Below are 16,260 nucleotides of genomic sequence, written 5' to 3'. Positions count from 1 at the left end.
ACTGAAAGTAAAGGCTTATTTCTTTGCCTAAATTGTATTTCTGTTTCAACCCCACAAATTATCTGGGCACAAAATAGCATTTTAAGGGGACATCTGTGAGGAATGTTCGCATATTCTAGATCCCACTGCATAGTTGTGGCATAAACTTTGACTGTTATCCACTCTCCCTATTAAGCCAGGCAAGGTAAATAACATTCTAAGTACTTGTTCAGATACCCATTGTTAGGGGTTTTATTTCTAAATCTGCAATATCATCTTTTTCAAAATTGCTTTCTCTGGTTTTCATAGAATTTGAGTTGTTTTAAGGTGGTCAGGATTCTTAAAGCATTGACTTGCCTTTAGAGTTAATTCTTCAAAAGTGGATGGCCTAGTGCTTAGAGTTGGAGATCTATGGAGTTAGAAATTTGAGTGGGTGGAAAAGGCAGAAGAAAGGAAAGCTGAAGAGGCAGAGAAAAGCTTTATCCATCTGCAAATATAGCAAAGGCTATTCTTTGGAAGATGTTTTATAATAAAGACGGGGTGAGTATGGACATACACTGCAGCTCTTAACGCTAGGTAAAACTAGTGAAAGCCAGGAGAGTTATTGGGAGGGAGCACAGAGCTGTAGAAAGAACCCGGACATTCAATAAAAAGGCATGTTGTTTTAATCCAACTTGACCACTTGGCATTGTGACCTTGGGCAAGGTACCTAGCCTATCTGAGCCTGAGCTTCCCCTGCTGTAAAACGGGATGATTAATTTATACTACATACTTGACAAAGTTTTGTTTGTTTTAGAAGATGCAATGAAAGTGGTTTATGTGCATGTATGAAAGTACTTTATAACTACAAAGTGATCTGAAAATATAAATTTATAATTATTGTCACCCTATTAGTAATAAGTCCACAATAGAAACATCTGCTGATTTGCATATACATGAATTGATATAAAGCAGCTGTGGACAGCCCCTACCCATGTAGTGAATACTATGGTTTAGTAGAGTCATCATAATTGGAAGGCCCTTAGAGGTCATCTAATGCACATACTGGGTCTCAGAGTCAATAGCCTCATTTTATACCTGTACTTAGAAAAATTGAGGAGAATGTTAAGTCTTTAGCAGCATTTATCATGGGATCATAGATATTCAGAGCTGGAAGGGACCTTAGAAGCAGGTCATCAAGTCCAACACCCTCATGTTACAAATGGGGAAACTGAGGCACAATGAGGTTAGGCGACTCATCTACCAGTGTTTGAGGCAGGATTTGAACTCAGAGCTTCCTGACCCCGAGCCTAGCATTCCGTCCACTTGGCTGCTTCAAAGAGGCCTTTAAGACAGTTACTTCCTAGAAGTCCCCCCCTGTTAGCATTAGTTTATCTATCTTTTTTCTGTGTGTGTGCCTGGGTATGTTTGTATCTCTTTGAGTGTCTGTCCCTCTTCTCTGCTTCCAGATACATCTGTTTCTCTTTATCTACCTTTGACCTTGTCTCTGTCACTCTCTGATCTTATCTTTGTCTCTTTTATTTACCTTCTCTTCCTTATCCCTTCTCTTGCTATACTTTAACTGCTTTTAATTACTGATTTGTTTAAAGGAGTTTTATATTCTCTTTTCATGATTTGAAAGTTGACCCTTGCATTTTTTATATTTACATTCCTGCACATGAATACAAGCCACTACCCTGCTAAAAATCTTCAATGGCAGCCATGTAGAACCAACAGGCTGAGTTGTAGGCAGCAGTGCAGTGAACTGCCCTCCACAAAATAAATCCCTCTAAAAAAAATCTAGAAGCTTCACCAGACTGAATCCCGATGGGGAGATCCAGAAAAAGTCACAGTGAGTCATTTGTCCAGCCCAGCTCAGCATAGGGAAACAGAGAGGTCTTTGGACACTGGGAATGGGTTGGGCCAGGCACACCCCATTCCAAGTACTCCAAGCACAGGAGAGGCTATACACCAGGGCAAGAAGAGATCCTGGTCCCATACTGGGACACCACCAGACCTATACCAGGACCATGTGATGGGGATAGCTGCATACTGGCAATTTTGTTAGCTACTACCCAGTTTCAGGGCACAGATCCAGGAAAGGATGAGAACTGTGGCTTCCCTTAGTAGGGAGACCCTGAGTAGTGTACTAAGAAAGGAGGAAATTCAGAAGCCAGTAGCAGGAGTGGTGTGGTGCGGACCTCAGGTGGAGAGCAGGTGTAGGGTAGAGGTGTGGACCTCATCTCCAGCATCTAGCTCAGCCTGCAGAAGGATAACCAGGGCAGGAATCCCAGACCAAAGAGGGGCCTACAATTCTGATGCTCTGAGCCAACAGAGCTTTCCAACTGGCTGATGGGTTGAGTCCAGCAGCAGTCTGATCTTGCTCAAACAAGAACTTGTAGAACTCAGACCAGGGGGACAGCAGTCAGACTTTGCTCTTTGTGAGCACTGAAAGCTTGCTGATCTCCAGCCCGTCCCTGAGACTCTGGAATAATCCAGCACTCAGTACCCCAAGGAAGCAGCAATGTGACCAGGACTTTCTCTCCAAAAGTGCTGCAGAACCCAGCTCTAATATCTTCTGAGGACAGGAAGTGGGCTGGAAAAATGAGCAAACAACAGCAACAGAAATCCCACCATAAAGCTATATTATGGTACCTGGGAAGCTCAAGGCACAAACCCAGAATAGAATAACTCCAAAGCAAGTGAAGACTTGGAAAAGAAACACAGCTTGGGCAAAAATCTAACTAGAAATTCTGGAAGAGATAAAAACCAGATTTTTAAAAAAAGAGATCAAAATGTTTTTATAAATGAAATGAGAGTGCTTGAGGAAAAAATTGGAAGGAAATGGAAACTATGGAAGAAGAATCAGAAAGAAAATTAACAGCTTGGCATAAGAGGCACAAAACCTTGCCAGAGCAACAAAGGGCTGTATACGTGCTAGCTATTATTATGATTTTCACTATTATTTTTTGTGTTGTTGTTGACACTTTTTCATCTTCCACAATTTTTAATGTGTGGAAAATCTCTTCAGTTACCAGGCTAAATAATTCTTGCTTCTTTCTTTTCAAATACATACACTGCCCATGAAATCCCACTTTTATTTTTGACCTGTTTTTTAGTTACCATCAAAATAAGATGTGCATGGGTGCCTTTTCAGTAAACTGCTCCCCTTCACACATACTCCATCGTCCCAGCTTCATCTCTGATCCCTTGTACTGGTGCTACCTGCCTTCCCGTTGTTAATAGGTATCATGAACCAGGCTTTCAGGATCCCACCTCATCTTGTGGTGAGGATCAGACAACGGAAGTCTTTTCTACAAGCAAATGAGGTTAATTCTGTTCTGCTTCCTGCCAGCAAACATGAATTCCTAGATCTTAGGTGTTATGTTCCCAGAGAAAGAATGAAATAAAAAAAGTTGGAGCATCTTTGTTGAAGGCATATGCTCAGGTGAGTCTGTGCACAGTGATGTGAGCCACAGCAGAACAGTCTATGCAGTAACAACCACACTGTAAAGAGAACTCTGAAAGACTTAGGGACAGTGACCAGCCAGATTTGAGAGTGCCGAGACTGAAGCATACGACCCCACTCCTGACAGAAGGGTGATGTACTCAGAATCAGAATCAGAACTGTGGTTTTGGGACGTAGCCAATTTGGTTATTTGTTTTACTTGACTGTGTGTATTTGTTGCAAGGGTTTTGATTTTTTTTCCCCACAATGAGAAGAGGCAGATGAAGAAAATAGATTTTTGTTCATTGGGAAAAAAAAAAACCCTTTTCTTTAATAAGAGAAAACTACTGACGAAGCTTAGGGAAATACTATTCAGGTCATGCTACCCAGTCAGTGTGTGATTTCATAACGAAGAATTAAAGAATCTGTGTCAAAATCTTATGAACATGATGCTAAATCATGTAAAACAAGTTGTTGCCATAGAAGGAGAACATATTGTGAATTAAAGCTTTGTAAAGATGCCTAAGGTCTATTGTACAATTAAGAAATTTAATTAATTTTTTAAAAGCTTATGCTTTCTCATTTCCCAACAAAAGTGATCAAAGGCTGTGAACAGGCAGTTCACAAAAGAAGAAAAGGAAGCTATCAATGTCTAGGTGAAAAAAATTCTTCAGGTCACTAATAACAAGTGAAATGCAAATTTAAACAACTCTGATGCTCTATCTCACAACATTTCAACTAGCAAAGATGACAGACAAGGAGAGTGATAGCCGTTGGAGGGACTGTGAGATGACTGGTGCCCCTGGGCCCTGTTGGTGGGGCTGTGGATTCCATCTGTCTGTTCTGGAAAGCCCCTTGAGACTCTGCCCCAAAGGACACTAGACTGGGCATCACAGTGTTTAACCAGCAATCCTGCTCTAGTCCTGTACCCCAAAGAGATTAGTTAACATAAGAAGGAAAGGACCTGTATGTACAAAAGTATTTATAGCACTTTTTTTTAAGCAACAAAGAATTGGAAACAAAAAGAGTATCCAACAATAGGGGTGGGGACAGGTTATAAGACAGAGTTGATGAAGAGGGATATTAATGCCAAGAAAAAAAGAGACCATCGATGAAGCATTTTTTAAAATATGCTGAATAGAGTAGAAGGATGTTTAGAAAGAGACAGAGGAGTAGGGCGGTTTTGAAACTACTGCATTAAAAAATCAAGTAGTTTGTAACAGAGATTCCTGGTTCATATAGAGTTCACTGTTTTCTTTGTTACAGAAATGGTCATGTTTGTTGTCAAGTTCATAACAAAAAAATATTAAGTATGTACTCTTTTTAATGTATATACAAAAGGCATCTTTGTGTGCAGTCCCTTGAGCTTAAATGGGCAACTGATTCATAGTTGATTCGCACCAAGTCTGGGAGCCATGTAAATAGATTTGCTGATTTTAGCATTTACAGCTTCAGAAATCCCATAGGGATAATAGATTTAGGGCAGGATCCAGCCCTCTAGCCTAGCTTTCTCATTTTACAGATGACAAAACAGACTCAAAAAGGTTGGGTGATTTACTCAATTTCAAATAGGTCATGAGTTGACAAAGCCCAATGACTCCAAAGTTATCACTTTTTCCCCTTTACCACACTGCCTAACTTCACATATGTGGAAAAGGAACTGAATTAAGGAAATAGTTTAGGTTTTATTAATGCCTTTCATTTTACATCACACTAACTTCTGGACAGTCAGTGGGATGTAATGTGTAGAAAACTTCCCTTGAAGATAGAAAGACCCAGGCTTGAAGTCCTGTCTCTGACCCATGCTGGCCCTGGGACTCAGGACAAATCACTTCATATCTTGTTGCCCAAGTCTGTTCTCTAAGGCTGTAAATTGCAGAGCAAGCAGAGACTGTCATTGTTAGAGAGAAGTTACCTAAATCAATTTATCACTTAAGGTATGTACCATATCAGTTAAGTCTGACATCCCAAAATTCTGTCTCCTTTTCACACTATCAACAACTGGGCGCCTTTTCTTATATCAAAGGAAAAAAGTTAAGCAACACCTCTCCAGGAAAAGGGAGTGAGTGCAGAAATTAGAAATGTTACTAAGCATATGAAGGTAAAATATAAGGGTGTTTCCATGAATGGATTATTCATGCTAGGGAGGTAAAGACGTTATCTCAGCTTTGTCATACTGAGAAACTGTTTTGTTTTGTTTCTTAATTTTATGGCACTTCCAAGAAGTAGCTTTCATTTAAAAGTAACAGATACGAAATCCTTGGAATTGATGAAAGATAGCTATTAATATAATTTCCTAATACTCAGATAAATAGCAGCAAGCAGAGTTTATGTAGTCATTACCTCTCTGTAGACAGGATTGATGAAATAATCAATTTCGGCTTTAGAGCATCTAATGCCTGAGCTTAGACCTTGACTGTTGCCTAAGCTGTTGGTCATTTCCCCTACCATTTCTCTGGGATTCACTTTCTTTCCTTTTAATTGATCATAATCCACTATCTAAACACCAGTTCTCTAACTAACGATCTCTGTGTCATAAAATCAATTGGCATACTTATCTGAAGCAACTAAAAAATATAATCACATAGTATAATTTGAGGTGCATTTTAAAGGAATCTTGTGTAAATATCTGCCTCATTTCCTTATTTGTCCTGGAAATGTCAACATTAAGTTTCGATTCTGTCATTCTCCTTTGTTTTCATGGCATGGTAGAAAGAGTACTCAATTTCAAGCCAGAGAAGCTAGTTGTAGATCTCAGCTTTTCTTCTTACCTCCTGTGTGGCTTTTAGACAAGTCACTTAAGTGAGCTTCAGTTTCCTCCTCTTTCAAAGGAATGGGTTGGACTAGATCAGAGGTCACTAGCCTGGGGTCTGGAAACTTGTGTTTTTAATATTTTTGTGTTTCCATATAACTGACTTGCTTTGTAATCCTACCTGTTTTATTTTTTGCCTTTAAAGACATTGTTTTGAGAAGGGGTGCCTAGTTTTTTACCAGACAGTCAAAGGGGTTCTGTGACACAGAGTAAGTGCTCCTAGACTAGATAATCACCAAAGTTTCTCCCAACTCTGAATCTGTGGTCATCTATAGTTTGCTTTGCACTTCACATGTTTCCCACAGTTCTATTCAATGAGTACTCCAATTACCAATTTGTTAAGAAAGGAAGGTGAGGAGGTGGCATGGACAGAATTTAACTGAGGGAAGGGAGTAAAATAAAACAAATGTTACATTAATCAAACTGACATTTATCTTATTGCAGTCCTGAGCAAGACAGGGTTTCAAGATGAATATAGCCAGTATTTACATTTGTATCCATATGTGTACATATGTATTGTGTGTATATATATGTGTGTGTGTGTACACACACACACATGTATAGCTTAAGATTTGCAAAGCACTTGACAAATATTGCATTTTCTCCTCCTAACAGCCATAGGAGGCAGGTGCTGTTATTATCCCTGTTTTACAGATGAGAAAGCTAAGCAGCTAGTAAGTACTGTCTGAGGCCAGATTTGAACTCAGGTCTTCCTAATTCCAAGTCTAGCTCTCTGTCTACTCTGCCATCACTTAGTTGGCCAAATGACATTTGCGTTCAGTGTTGTTGATATGTGTAATTTGCTGATGGACTAATAATATTGATTCACGATGCCATTCACTGCTTTTACCTCTTATCTCACTGCCTTTAACTGGAAGGAATCATAGAGATCACAGGATCATGGATTTTGAATTGAAAGAGACTTTAGAAGTCACCTAGTCCAACCACCTCTTGACAAGTATTTATCCTAAATGTGGGACATAAACCTTTTCATTCCCTTAATTCCCAGCTGTGGTGTTAAAACACCAGGTGCTTCTCCCTTGGATGACCTGTCAGTTCGCAAGCATTTGTTGGTTTGTTTTTTAATTTATTTTTAGTTTTCAGCAATCACTTCCATAAGCTTTTGAGTTTTAAATTTTCTCCCCCTTGCTCCCTACCTCCTTCCTCAAGACAGCATACAATCTGATATAGACTCTTCATATACATTCCTATTAAACATATTTTCATATTCGTCATGTTGTAAAGAAGAATTAGAACCAATAGGAGGAACCACAAGAAAGAAGAAACAAAACAAACAGAAGGAAAAAAAGAGCAAATAGTATGCTTCAATCTGTATTCAAACTCCATAGTTCTTTCCCTGGATGTGGATAGCATTTTCCATCATGAGTCTTTTGGAGATGTCTTAGATCCTTGCATTGCTGAGAAGGACTAAGTCTATCAAAGTTAGTCATCACACAACATGGTCGTTACTGTCTATAACGTTCTCCTGGTTCTGCTCACTTCACTCAGCATCAGTCCATACAAGTCTTTCCAGGTTTTTCTGAAGTCCACCTGCTTCTCATTTCTTATAGCACAATAGTATACCATTACATTCATATATCACAACTTGTTCAGCCATTCCGCAATTGATGGGCATCCCCTCAATTTCCAGTTCTTTGCCACCACAGAAAGAGCTGCTTTAAATATTTTTGTATATGTGGATCCATTTCCCATTTGTATGATCGCTTTGGGTTACAGCCCTGGAAGTGGTATTGCTGGGTCAAAGAGTATGTACATTTTTATAGCCCTTTGGGCATAGTTCCAAATTGTTCTCCACGATGGTTGGATCATTTCACAGCTCCACCAATAATGCATTAGTGTTCCAATTTTCCCACATCTTCTCCAGCATTTGTCATTTTCCTATTTTGTCATGTTGGCCAATCTGATAGGTGGGATGTGGTACCTCAGAGTTGTTTTGATTTGCATTTCTCTAATCAATAGTGATTTAGTGTACTTTTTCTTATGTCTATAGATAGCATAAATTTCTTCATCTGAAAATTGCCTGTTCATATCCTTTGACCACTTATCAATTGGGGAATGACTTGTATTCTTATAAATTTGACTTAATTCTCTATATATTTTAGAAATGAGGCCCTTATCAGAGACACTGATTGTAAAAATTCTTTCCCAGTTTTCTGCTTCCCTTCTGATCTTGGTTGTATTGGCTTTGTTTGTGCAAAAACTTTTCAATTTAATGTAGTCAGATTATCCATTTTGCATTTCATAATGTTCTCTGCTCTTGTTTGGTCATAAATTCTTCTATTCTCCACAAATTTGATAGGTAAATCATTCCTCCACAAGTATTTGTTAAGCTCTATGTGCTAAGCACTATGCTAAGTACCAGGGATACAAAGAAAGAGAAAAACACAGTCCCTGCTCTCAGGGAGCTCATACTGTAAGGGGAAGCTGTTATGCAAAAAGAGAAAAAAGAATGAGAAAGGAAGAAGGGAAGAGATGTGAAAGTGTGTGAGTGTGTGTGTGTGTGTGTGTGTGTGTGTTCCCAAACGATTAGAAGTAGGGTGTTCTGCTGCTTGCCACTTCACCACCTCCTTTGTGGTTTTGAGTGCATTGTACATGTGTCCTCACAGTTATATTTGGTCATGGTCTCATCAGATAACACTCATTCCTATAAAGTGAGACTCTTACTCATAATTGCCGTTTGTTTCCTGAGAGGTTGCCACTGAATTATAGGGGAGCAGAGTTACCCAAAGTGGGGCACACCGTTATAGTTGTAAGCATGCCAGGAAAACACTCAGCTATGAGTGAAAAAAGGCTGGAGTTACACTGGAAAGTAAGTTTGGCTTAGGAGTGATGCATTCATCAAGAATGCTTTGATTTCTTTCTACAAATACTCAAAATGATTTCTTATTCATCTTTTGGTGCACGTGTCACAACTGTTATCCCTCAGTGTGATTGGGTGTAAACATACAAATCAGGAGACACACGGAATATGTTTCTCTTTTATAACAAGACAGAGGATTGGTTTTGAACTTGGCCCAGGCTGTTTTGGAGAATCTTCATGTTCTATTCATCTCAGTAAACATTTATGAAACACCTGCTATGTGCCAGGCATTGTGCTAAGCGCGGAGGATACAAGGAAGAAAGTCACGTGGTTTATATTTTCTATATTTATATTTTTCTACACATTCTCTTTTTAATGACAGTTACAAAAGTTGACATTGTAGGTTATTGCCATTGAAACTCGTTGTCTGGTGTGTTTTTCAGATATGGAGACAAGTGAAAAACTCCAAGGAAGTGGGATCCTGCAGTTGTTTGCTAGCCTGTTGACGCCACACTCACCCTGCACAGCCAAAGTAGCACACATCATAGCAGAAGTAGCCAAAAACGGTGAGGTTTCCTTCAAGAACTTTTCTGCAGGACCATCTTCAGTTTTGCACCTCACTTGTCAGTACGCTTTATTTGTTTTATTTTTTATAGAGTAGACAGTTTTTTCCATCTGTCACTCACTCTATCTCCTTATCCGTCTCTCTGTTGCTTCTTTTTTTCTTCATACAGTTGTTTAGAATGGCTCTACTTATATAGTCATTCCATTCATATATTTCTCATTCACTCATTCATTTCCATGAAGCATTATTTGAGAGAGTTTTGTCACTTTTTGATGAATTGCTGTGACTTTTTAAAAAAAATATCTTTTACCAAAGGATCATTTGAATTCTTCACTGAAATACTCTTCCAAACAAAGACTTACTTCTCAAATCAGATTCTAGATTGCTCAGCAACTAAGTAAATTCCCTGTTTTCCCAGTTTGGTTTATTCTGCTGATCCTGTAACTCTTCTTTATGTAACTGAGATATACATCCTGCCTCTCTGTTCCTGCCAACTATAGAAAACACTGGTTTAATACAGGTCTAAAGACTACCCCAGAGAAATAATTTAATGCTTAATCTAGCCCATGCTTATGGGTTGGACCTGTAACAGGACTCTTTTTTGGAATGGTCATATTGAGGCAGAATGATTGACCTACACTATTTATTTAATCAAGTTGACTGGTTTTCATGGTCAGCATGCAGAATTCATTAATGGAATAAAGCACAATGGAAGAATTGACATCAAGAATGTGATAGCTTTGATGAAGCTGAATGTGTCAGGGTCTATAATTACCTTCAGAAAACCTAACTTAATAAGTTGCGTTGAATAAAGCACTGTAAAACAAAGAGTAGACTTTGTGGCTTTATTTGACAGTCTTTTAACAAGCATTTAGCACCTACTGTGTGGTAGGCAACTTGCTAGTTCCTAGGGATACAAGAATAAAAATGAAACAGCCTCTTCCCTCAAGGAGCTTACATCCCATGGCAGATGACATGATAAAATAGTATGTGCATCCGTTATATTCTAATCTAATTGCATCAGTTCCCAATTGTGTTTTTATTATATCCCTAAATCTTTTCAGGATATTTATCAATAATTTTTCATACTTCCAAAGGTTCTGCCATAATAAGCCATAGTTTGTTTCATTACTAGTAGCTGAAAGTTGGCTAACCTCAGTGAATGTTAGTTTCAAGTTACATTATTTTGCTGGTATTATTTTAATATAGTGGTGAATGCCTCTTAATCCAGGTTGGTCCTAAAAGTTCATAAGACTGTTGGTGGGTTGAAAGTATTTGGGAGCCCCAAGAGGTGGTTTGAGCCGCTCTGGAGATATTTGGGATTACTTCAGAGCAGGGAAGATGCCCCTAGAACTGACCCAAGTCTAGAAAGGACACAACTAGAGGCTTCCTGGGCCTGCCTTGAATATTTTTTGCTGAATCTGCTGAACCATACTGAAGACCTTACTGATGTCCTCAAACCCTGAATATTTTTTAGCTCAAGTTGTAGCCATTTTATGAGGGCTTCATTTTGCACGTGAAGGAAGTGAAGCTACAAAGGTTATGATTTGCCCAAATAACAGTTTGTCATTAGCACTAGGGATTAGGACAGATGGTTCATGTGCTTACTGCTTAGTTTTTTATTCCTTCATGTCATATTTATGATTTAGACCTCCAGATAGCTAAGTGAGAGGCCAAAGAATATAAAATTGGTTTGTCCTTCTAGCTTTTGCAGTACATGTATTTCAGGAAAGAGCAATGAAACGGTAGACTTTTTTAAGGGAAGGTTTGGATTTTTGTCTAAGAAATGGCCGTTCTCCTATGTCCTCACTTAATCAAATGAAGGCTCTTTTATTTGATCTCAGGGCTAAAAACGTAACACATTTTCATCGTGTCTTTGGTGCTAGAGGCTTCTCTGCTGGAGCAGAGAACATTCATCTTTTGAAAACATTGAAGATTCTATCATGCATAGTCTTAATCAAACTGACCTCTACTGGAAGGACTAGAATAACTTCAAATATTTATTACTTTATCATTGAATTACTTGAAGACTGGTGTCTATTAGAAGCTAGTGATGACTTTCTAGACAGAGCAATCTTTAAGAACGATAATGACTCAATAGAGAATGTTGCTATTTATTTGTGATGACTATTCTGCCCTCTCCTGGTTCTCCTCCTAACTTGTCTGACTGTTCCTTCTCAGTCACCTTTGCCAGTTCTTCCTCCAGGTCACACTCACTAACCATCAGTGTCCCTCAAGACTGCCGATGGCCCTCTTCCCTTGATGATCTCACTAATTCCCTCGTGTTCGGTTCTCATCATCGTGAAGGTGATTCTCAGATCTCTTCTGAGCTCCAGCCTCACGTCACAGACTGCCTCCTTGATATCTCACATTAGATGCCCTGTAGGCATCTCAAACTCACCATATCCAAAATAGAACTCATTGTCTTCCCTGCCCCACTAACCCCTCCCCTTTCAAACTCTCTCCAGGGCACTACCCTACTCTCCGTCACCCATACTTTCAACATTGGTATCTTCCATTACTCCTCTCTTGTGCTCATTGCACACATGCAAACTCATGGTAAGTCTGATGATTTCTGCCTTCACAACATCTCTAGAATGCAATTCCATATTTCCACTCACAGAAATGCTGCCCTGATCTGGGCTCTGGTCGCCTCAAGCATGGACCAGTACTGTTACCTTCTGGTTGGTCTCCCTGCCTCAGAATGTAATGCATGTCCACTCAGGTGCCGGGGAGATCTTCCTAAAGCGCAGGTCTGACCATGTCACTCCCTGCTCAGTAAACTCCAGTGGCTCTTCCTTTCCTCTAGGACCAAATATAAACGCCTACATTTGTTTTTTTAAAGCCCTTCACAACCTTTTCCCCCTTCTTGTCTTTCCAGTCTTTTTATATTGTACTCCCCTCCGTGTACTCTGTGATCCAGCAGCAGCTGCCTTTTTGCCACTTCTTATATATATGACCCTCCATTTCCCAACTCTGTGCCTTTTCCCTGGCTGTCCCCCAAGTCTGGAATGCTCTGCCTCCTCCCCTCTGCCTCCTGGATTCCTTCAAAGCTCAGCTCAAATCCCAGTCATAGGAGACCTTTCTTGGTGCTCTATTCCCCCCTGACGTACGTACCTGCTCACACATACACACACATACACACTCTCTCTCTCTCTCTCTCTCTCTCTCTCTCTCTCTCTCTCTCTCTCTCTCTCTCTCTCTCTCTCTCTCTCTCTCTCTCTCTCTCCCTCTCTCTCTCCCTCTCTCTCTCCTCTCTCCCTCTCTCTCTCTCCTCTCTCTCTCTCTCTCTCTCTCTCTCTCTCTCTCTCTCTCTCCTAGTTCCTTCCTTCTGAAATTATCTTCCACCCACTCTGTGTACATTTTGTTTGTGCACAGTTTTTTCACATTGTTTACCCCTTTAGGCTTTAAGCTCCCTGAGGGCACTAACCATGTTTTCTTTTTTGCTTTTCTTTTAATCCCCAGCGCTTAACACAGTACCTGGCACATAGTAAGTGCTTAATAAATGCCTATTGACTGACTTCTACTAGAAAATTTTCAATTAAAGATTTGAGGTGACCAAGAAGGGCACTAAAGTATGAGTAAATCATTTCTTCATATCCAACTAAAGATGTAAGAGAATTGCAAGATGGCACTATAGCTATAATCAGTCTTGGCAGAACCCCCTCCAAAATGTAGACACTTAACGTGCAGCTAGCAGTGATTATGCTTTTTTGGACAACTACCAGAAGCACAGAGCAAGACCATTAATGAGTTTTATGTGGAAATGGGAGAGGAGATATGTTCATAAGTTGTAAGATTATGTATTTATGGTCATATAGCTAATTATAGAATTATTTATAATAACATGAATTTATATACAATGATAAAACATTATAAATTTTCCATTGTGTCATGGAAGTTACTCTGGGGTCTCCAAGTTTACACCAGTGAATGATGAGTTTTCCCAGACTGTTATTGTTGAGGACACTAGCCATTCAAGTTTTCAGCCTTGGTATCATCCTTGACTCTTCACCCTCACTCACTGCATGTATCCATTTGTAGCCAAATCTTGTCGTTTCTTTTTCTGTAGCATCCCACAGTTATATCCCCATCTTATTATGGTGCCACCACCCTAGTTCCGACTCTCATCACCTCCCACCTCGATTATTGCATTAGCTTTCTAATTGGTCTCCTTCTCTGCCCTCTTCAGTCTATACTCCATACAGCCAGCAGTGATTTTCCTCAAGCATAGATCTAATCATGTTATTCATTGACTCAGCAATTCCATTTATCTCTAGAATCAACTATCTGTCATTTAAGGAACATTCCAATCATCTTAGACCTTACATCTCTCCGCATGCTCTACATTCCAGCCATGTGGGCCTATTTTCTGTTCCACACATACAAAGCTCTCCCATCTCTGTGCCTTTGCCCTCACTATCCGCCATGCCTATGACACTTTCCATCCTCACCTCCACCTCCTGGGATCCCTGTTTCTTGCAAGACTTCTTCATGAAGCCTTTCCTAATCCTCTCTGCTATTAGTGCCCTCCCTCCCAAAATTACCTTGTATTAACTTGGTGTATGTTCTTCATATATTTATCACTTTCTTCACATCCCCATGCTTAGCACAATACCTGGCACATAATAGACACTGAATAAATGCTTATTGATTGATAGCAGTCATGGTGAGAATATGAAGAGGTTTAGGAAGAATGAGGCACAAGGAGAAATGGAAGAACAGGAAATTATGGGCAGAAAGAGGAAGTGGAGTTCTCAGTCCTGAGAGTAATCAAGAGTATGACTATCCCTAAATATGGTTGAATTATGGTAGAAAATGTAAGCTATGAGACTTGAAGAGCCCAGTGAGGTCCTCAAGGAAACATCATCATGTGTACTGAAGTCCTCAAATATAAGGGGATGGAATGGAGGGGAAGAGCGAGGAAAACCAAGTCAGGTGTTGTAAGTCCTTGGAGAAAGGAAAGAATGACCTCGGAGCCAGCAGAATCCAAATAGCATAATGTATCCATGTCTATCCCATCACTTTTCATGTGAGGAAACTGAGGCCCAGCAACAATGAGTGACTTTCCTAAGATCCAGCAGCTAATGATAAAGCTGAAACTCAAATCCACACCGAGTAACTCTTAGTCTAATGCCCTTTTCATATCATGCTATGTCTCAAACCACTGTTATAACTATGCATATACATACATATACTATATATACATACATACATATACATACATACACACACACACACACACACACACACACACACACACACACACACACATGAAAGAAGTTGATGGAGAGTGAGGATGAGATGGACCTGCTTTTTTTTTTAAAAAGCTAGGTGGATAGAAACCACAATGGACTCCAACCTCCTGTCCCTTGACTCCACACTTCTGTGTCATGATTTTGTACCTGTCCTAATAATTGATTACTAGAGTATTCCTTCCTCCCTTTTCCCCATCTTAGCCCCAAGAGCAGATGTTTAGGAGGACATGTTTGTTGTTAGAATGAAGCTGTCCACTCTGAAAAACTATAAAATGTTGAAGGTGGAAGTGTCATTTCTGTTAGCTGTTTGCCTGAGAGTTGAAGAATGATGTACTCTGGCTGTGCTAAAGGAAAGTATTTCAATAGCATAAAAAAGTTTGTTGGCTGGCCTTCTCCTACACTCATGTAATGTCCTAAATTTGAGAATGAAGATGGTAGATAGTATGTGAACTTTCATAGCAACATTCACAAAGAGTGGGGGCTAGGTAACAGTCCCCCATTATAAGTATCAAGTATAAGTATTAAGAAGTACTTTTAAAAAGTGATTTACTTTTTATTGACTTGTCATTTTGCTTTCTTAAGAGCACATGTATAATAAAGGAGACAGCTTGATGGCTTAGTGTACATCTGCAGTACTATTGAATAATTTGCAATTTGGTTAATGCCTTGAATTTTTATTTAATTTCCAAGGTCACAGAATGAACATTGCCAATTTTTCTCTCACTTATGCTGTAGATGTTGCTCCCAATGCATATTTAATCATTATTTGGGAATTTTAAATTAACTGCAGTGAAAAATCCATTAAGACCCCCTTGGTTCTGGTAAATGAGTCAGCAACAGAAAAACATGGCAATAGTCTTCATTATGTTATATTATAGGATGTTTGTTGGGGTGAGAAAGGGGTAATTTTTGTGTAGAAACAGAATCTTCAGTACTTTAATCACTGGAAGCCACACTTCCTAAGGGAGGTGACTTATGTGAATTAAAAATGCTCCCATTTTAATTCTTGCCCTCATTTGCAGAGTTTATGCGGCTCCCGTGTGTGGAGGCTGGCTTGATTCCCCCACTGGTACAGCTGCTGAACTGCAAAGACCAGGAAGTACTCCTTCAGACGGGCAGAGCCCTTGGAAACATATGCTACGATAGCCGTAAGTGTTGAGGTAGCCGCGGTGCTCTTGGAAAATCTGGGCTGAGTGTTGTGAATTCCTGTTTAATTTCATCTTTGGTGGTTGACTCATCGTGTCATTGATTTTTGTTTTAGGCTGACCGAGACACACTTGTATCAATATGAGCCATCTCAACTGCTTGTTAGTAATCAAATTGTAGGGGAAGTTTGACCATTTTCTTCTATGAGAAGTTACAGGAAACTTCTTTTTGCCTCATATGACTGTAGATGAT

The 16,260-nt window shown here is 39.6% G+C and overlaps 1 protein-coding gene across 10 annotated transcripts in view; it reads left to right on the top strand.

Moving 5' to 3' along the window:
- The window catches only part of RAP1GDS1 (Rap1 GTPase-GDP dissociation stimulator 1), a 219,318-nt gene that overhangs the window by 99,842 nt on the left and 103,216 nt on the right, over positions 1-16,260 (top strand). For 9 of the 10 annotated variants that reach the window (XM_078148758.1, XM_078148757.1, XM_078148762.1 and 6 more), the window contains 2 exons: positions 9,483-9,605; positions 15,885-16,010. In XM_078148758.1, the coding sequence (XP_078004884.1) occupies positions 9,483-9,605; positions 15,885-16,010 (249 nt within the window). The remainder of the gene's footprint in view (positions 1-9,482; positions 9,606-15,884; positions 16,011-16,260) is intronic. The other variant, XM_078148763.1, reaches the window with a different exon arrangement.

This window comes from Phascolarctos cinereus, unplaced genomic scaffold (genome assembly GCF_003287225.1).
Source record: "Phascolarctos cinereus isolate Bilbo 61053 unplaced genomic scaffold, phaCin_HiC Scaffold_9;HRSCAF=440, whole genome shotgun sequence".
Lineage (NCBI taxonomy): Eukaryota > Metazoa > Chordata > Mammalia > Diprotodontia > Phascolarctidae > Phascolarctos > Phascolarctos cinereus.
The sequence above is the reverse complement of the archived record's forward strand: the minus strand, read 5'-3'. Positions and strand labels throughout refer to the sequence as shown.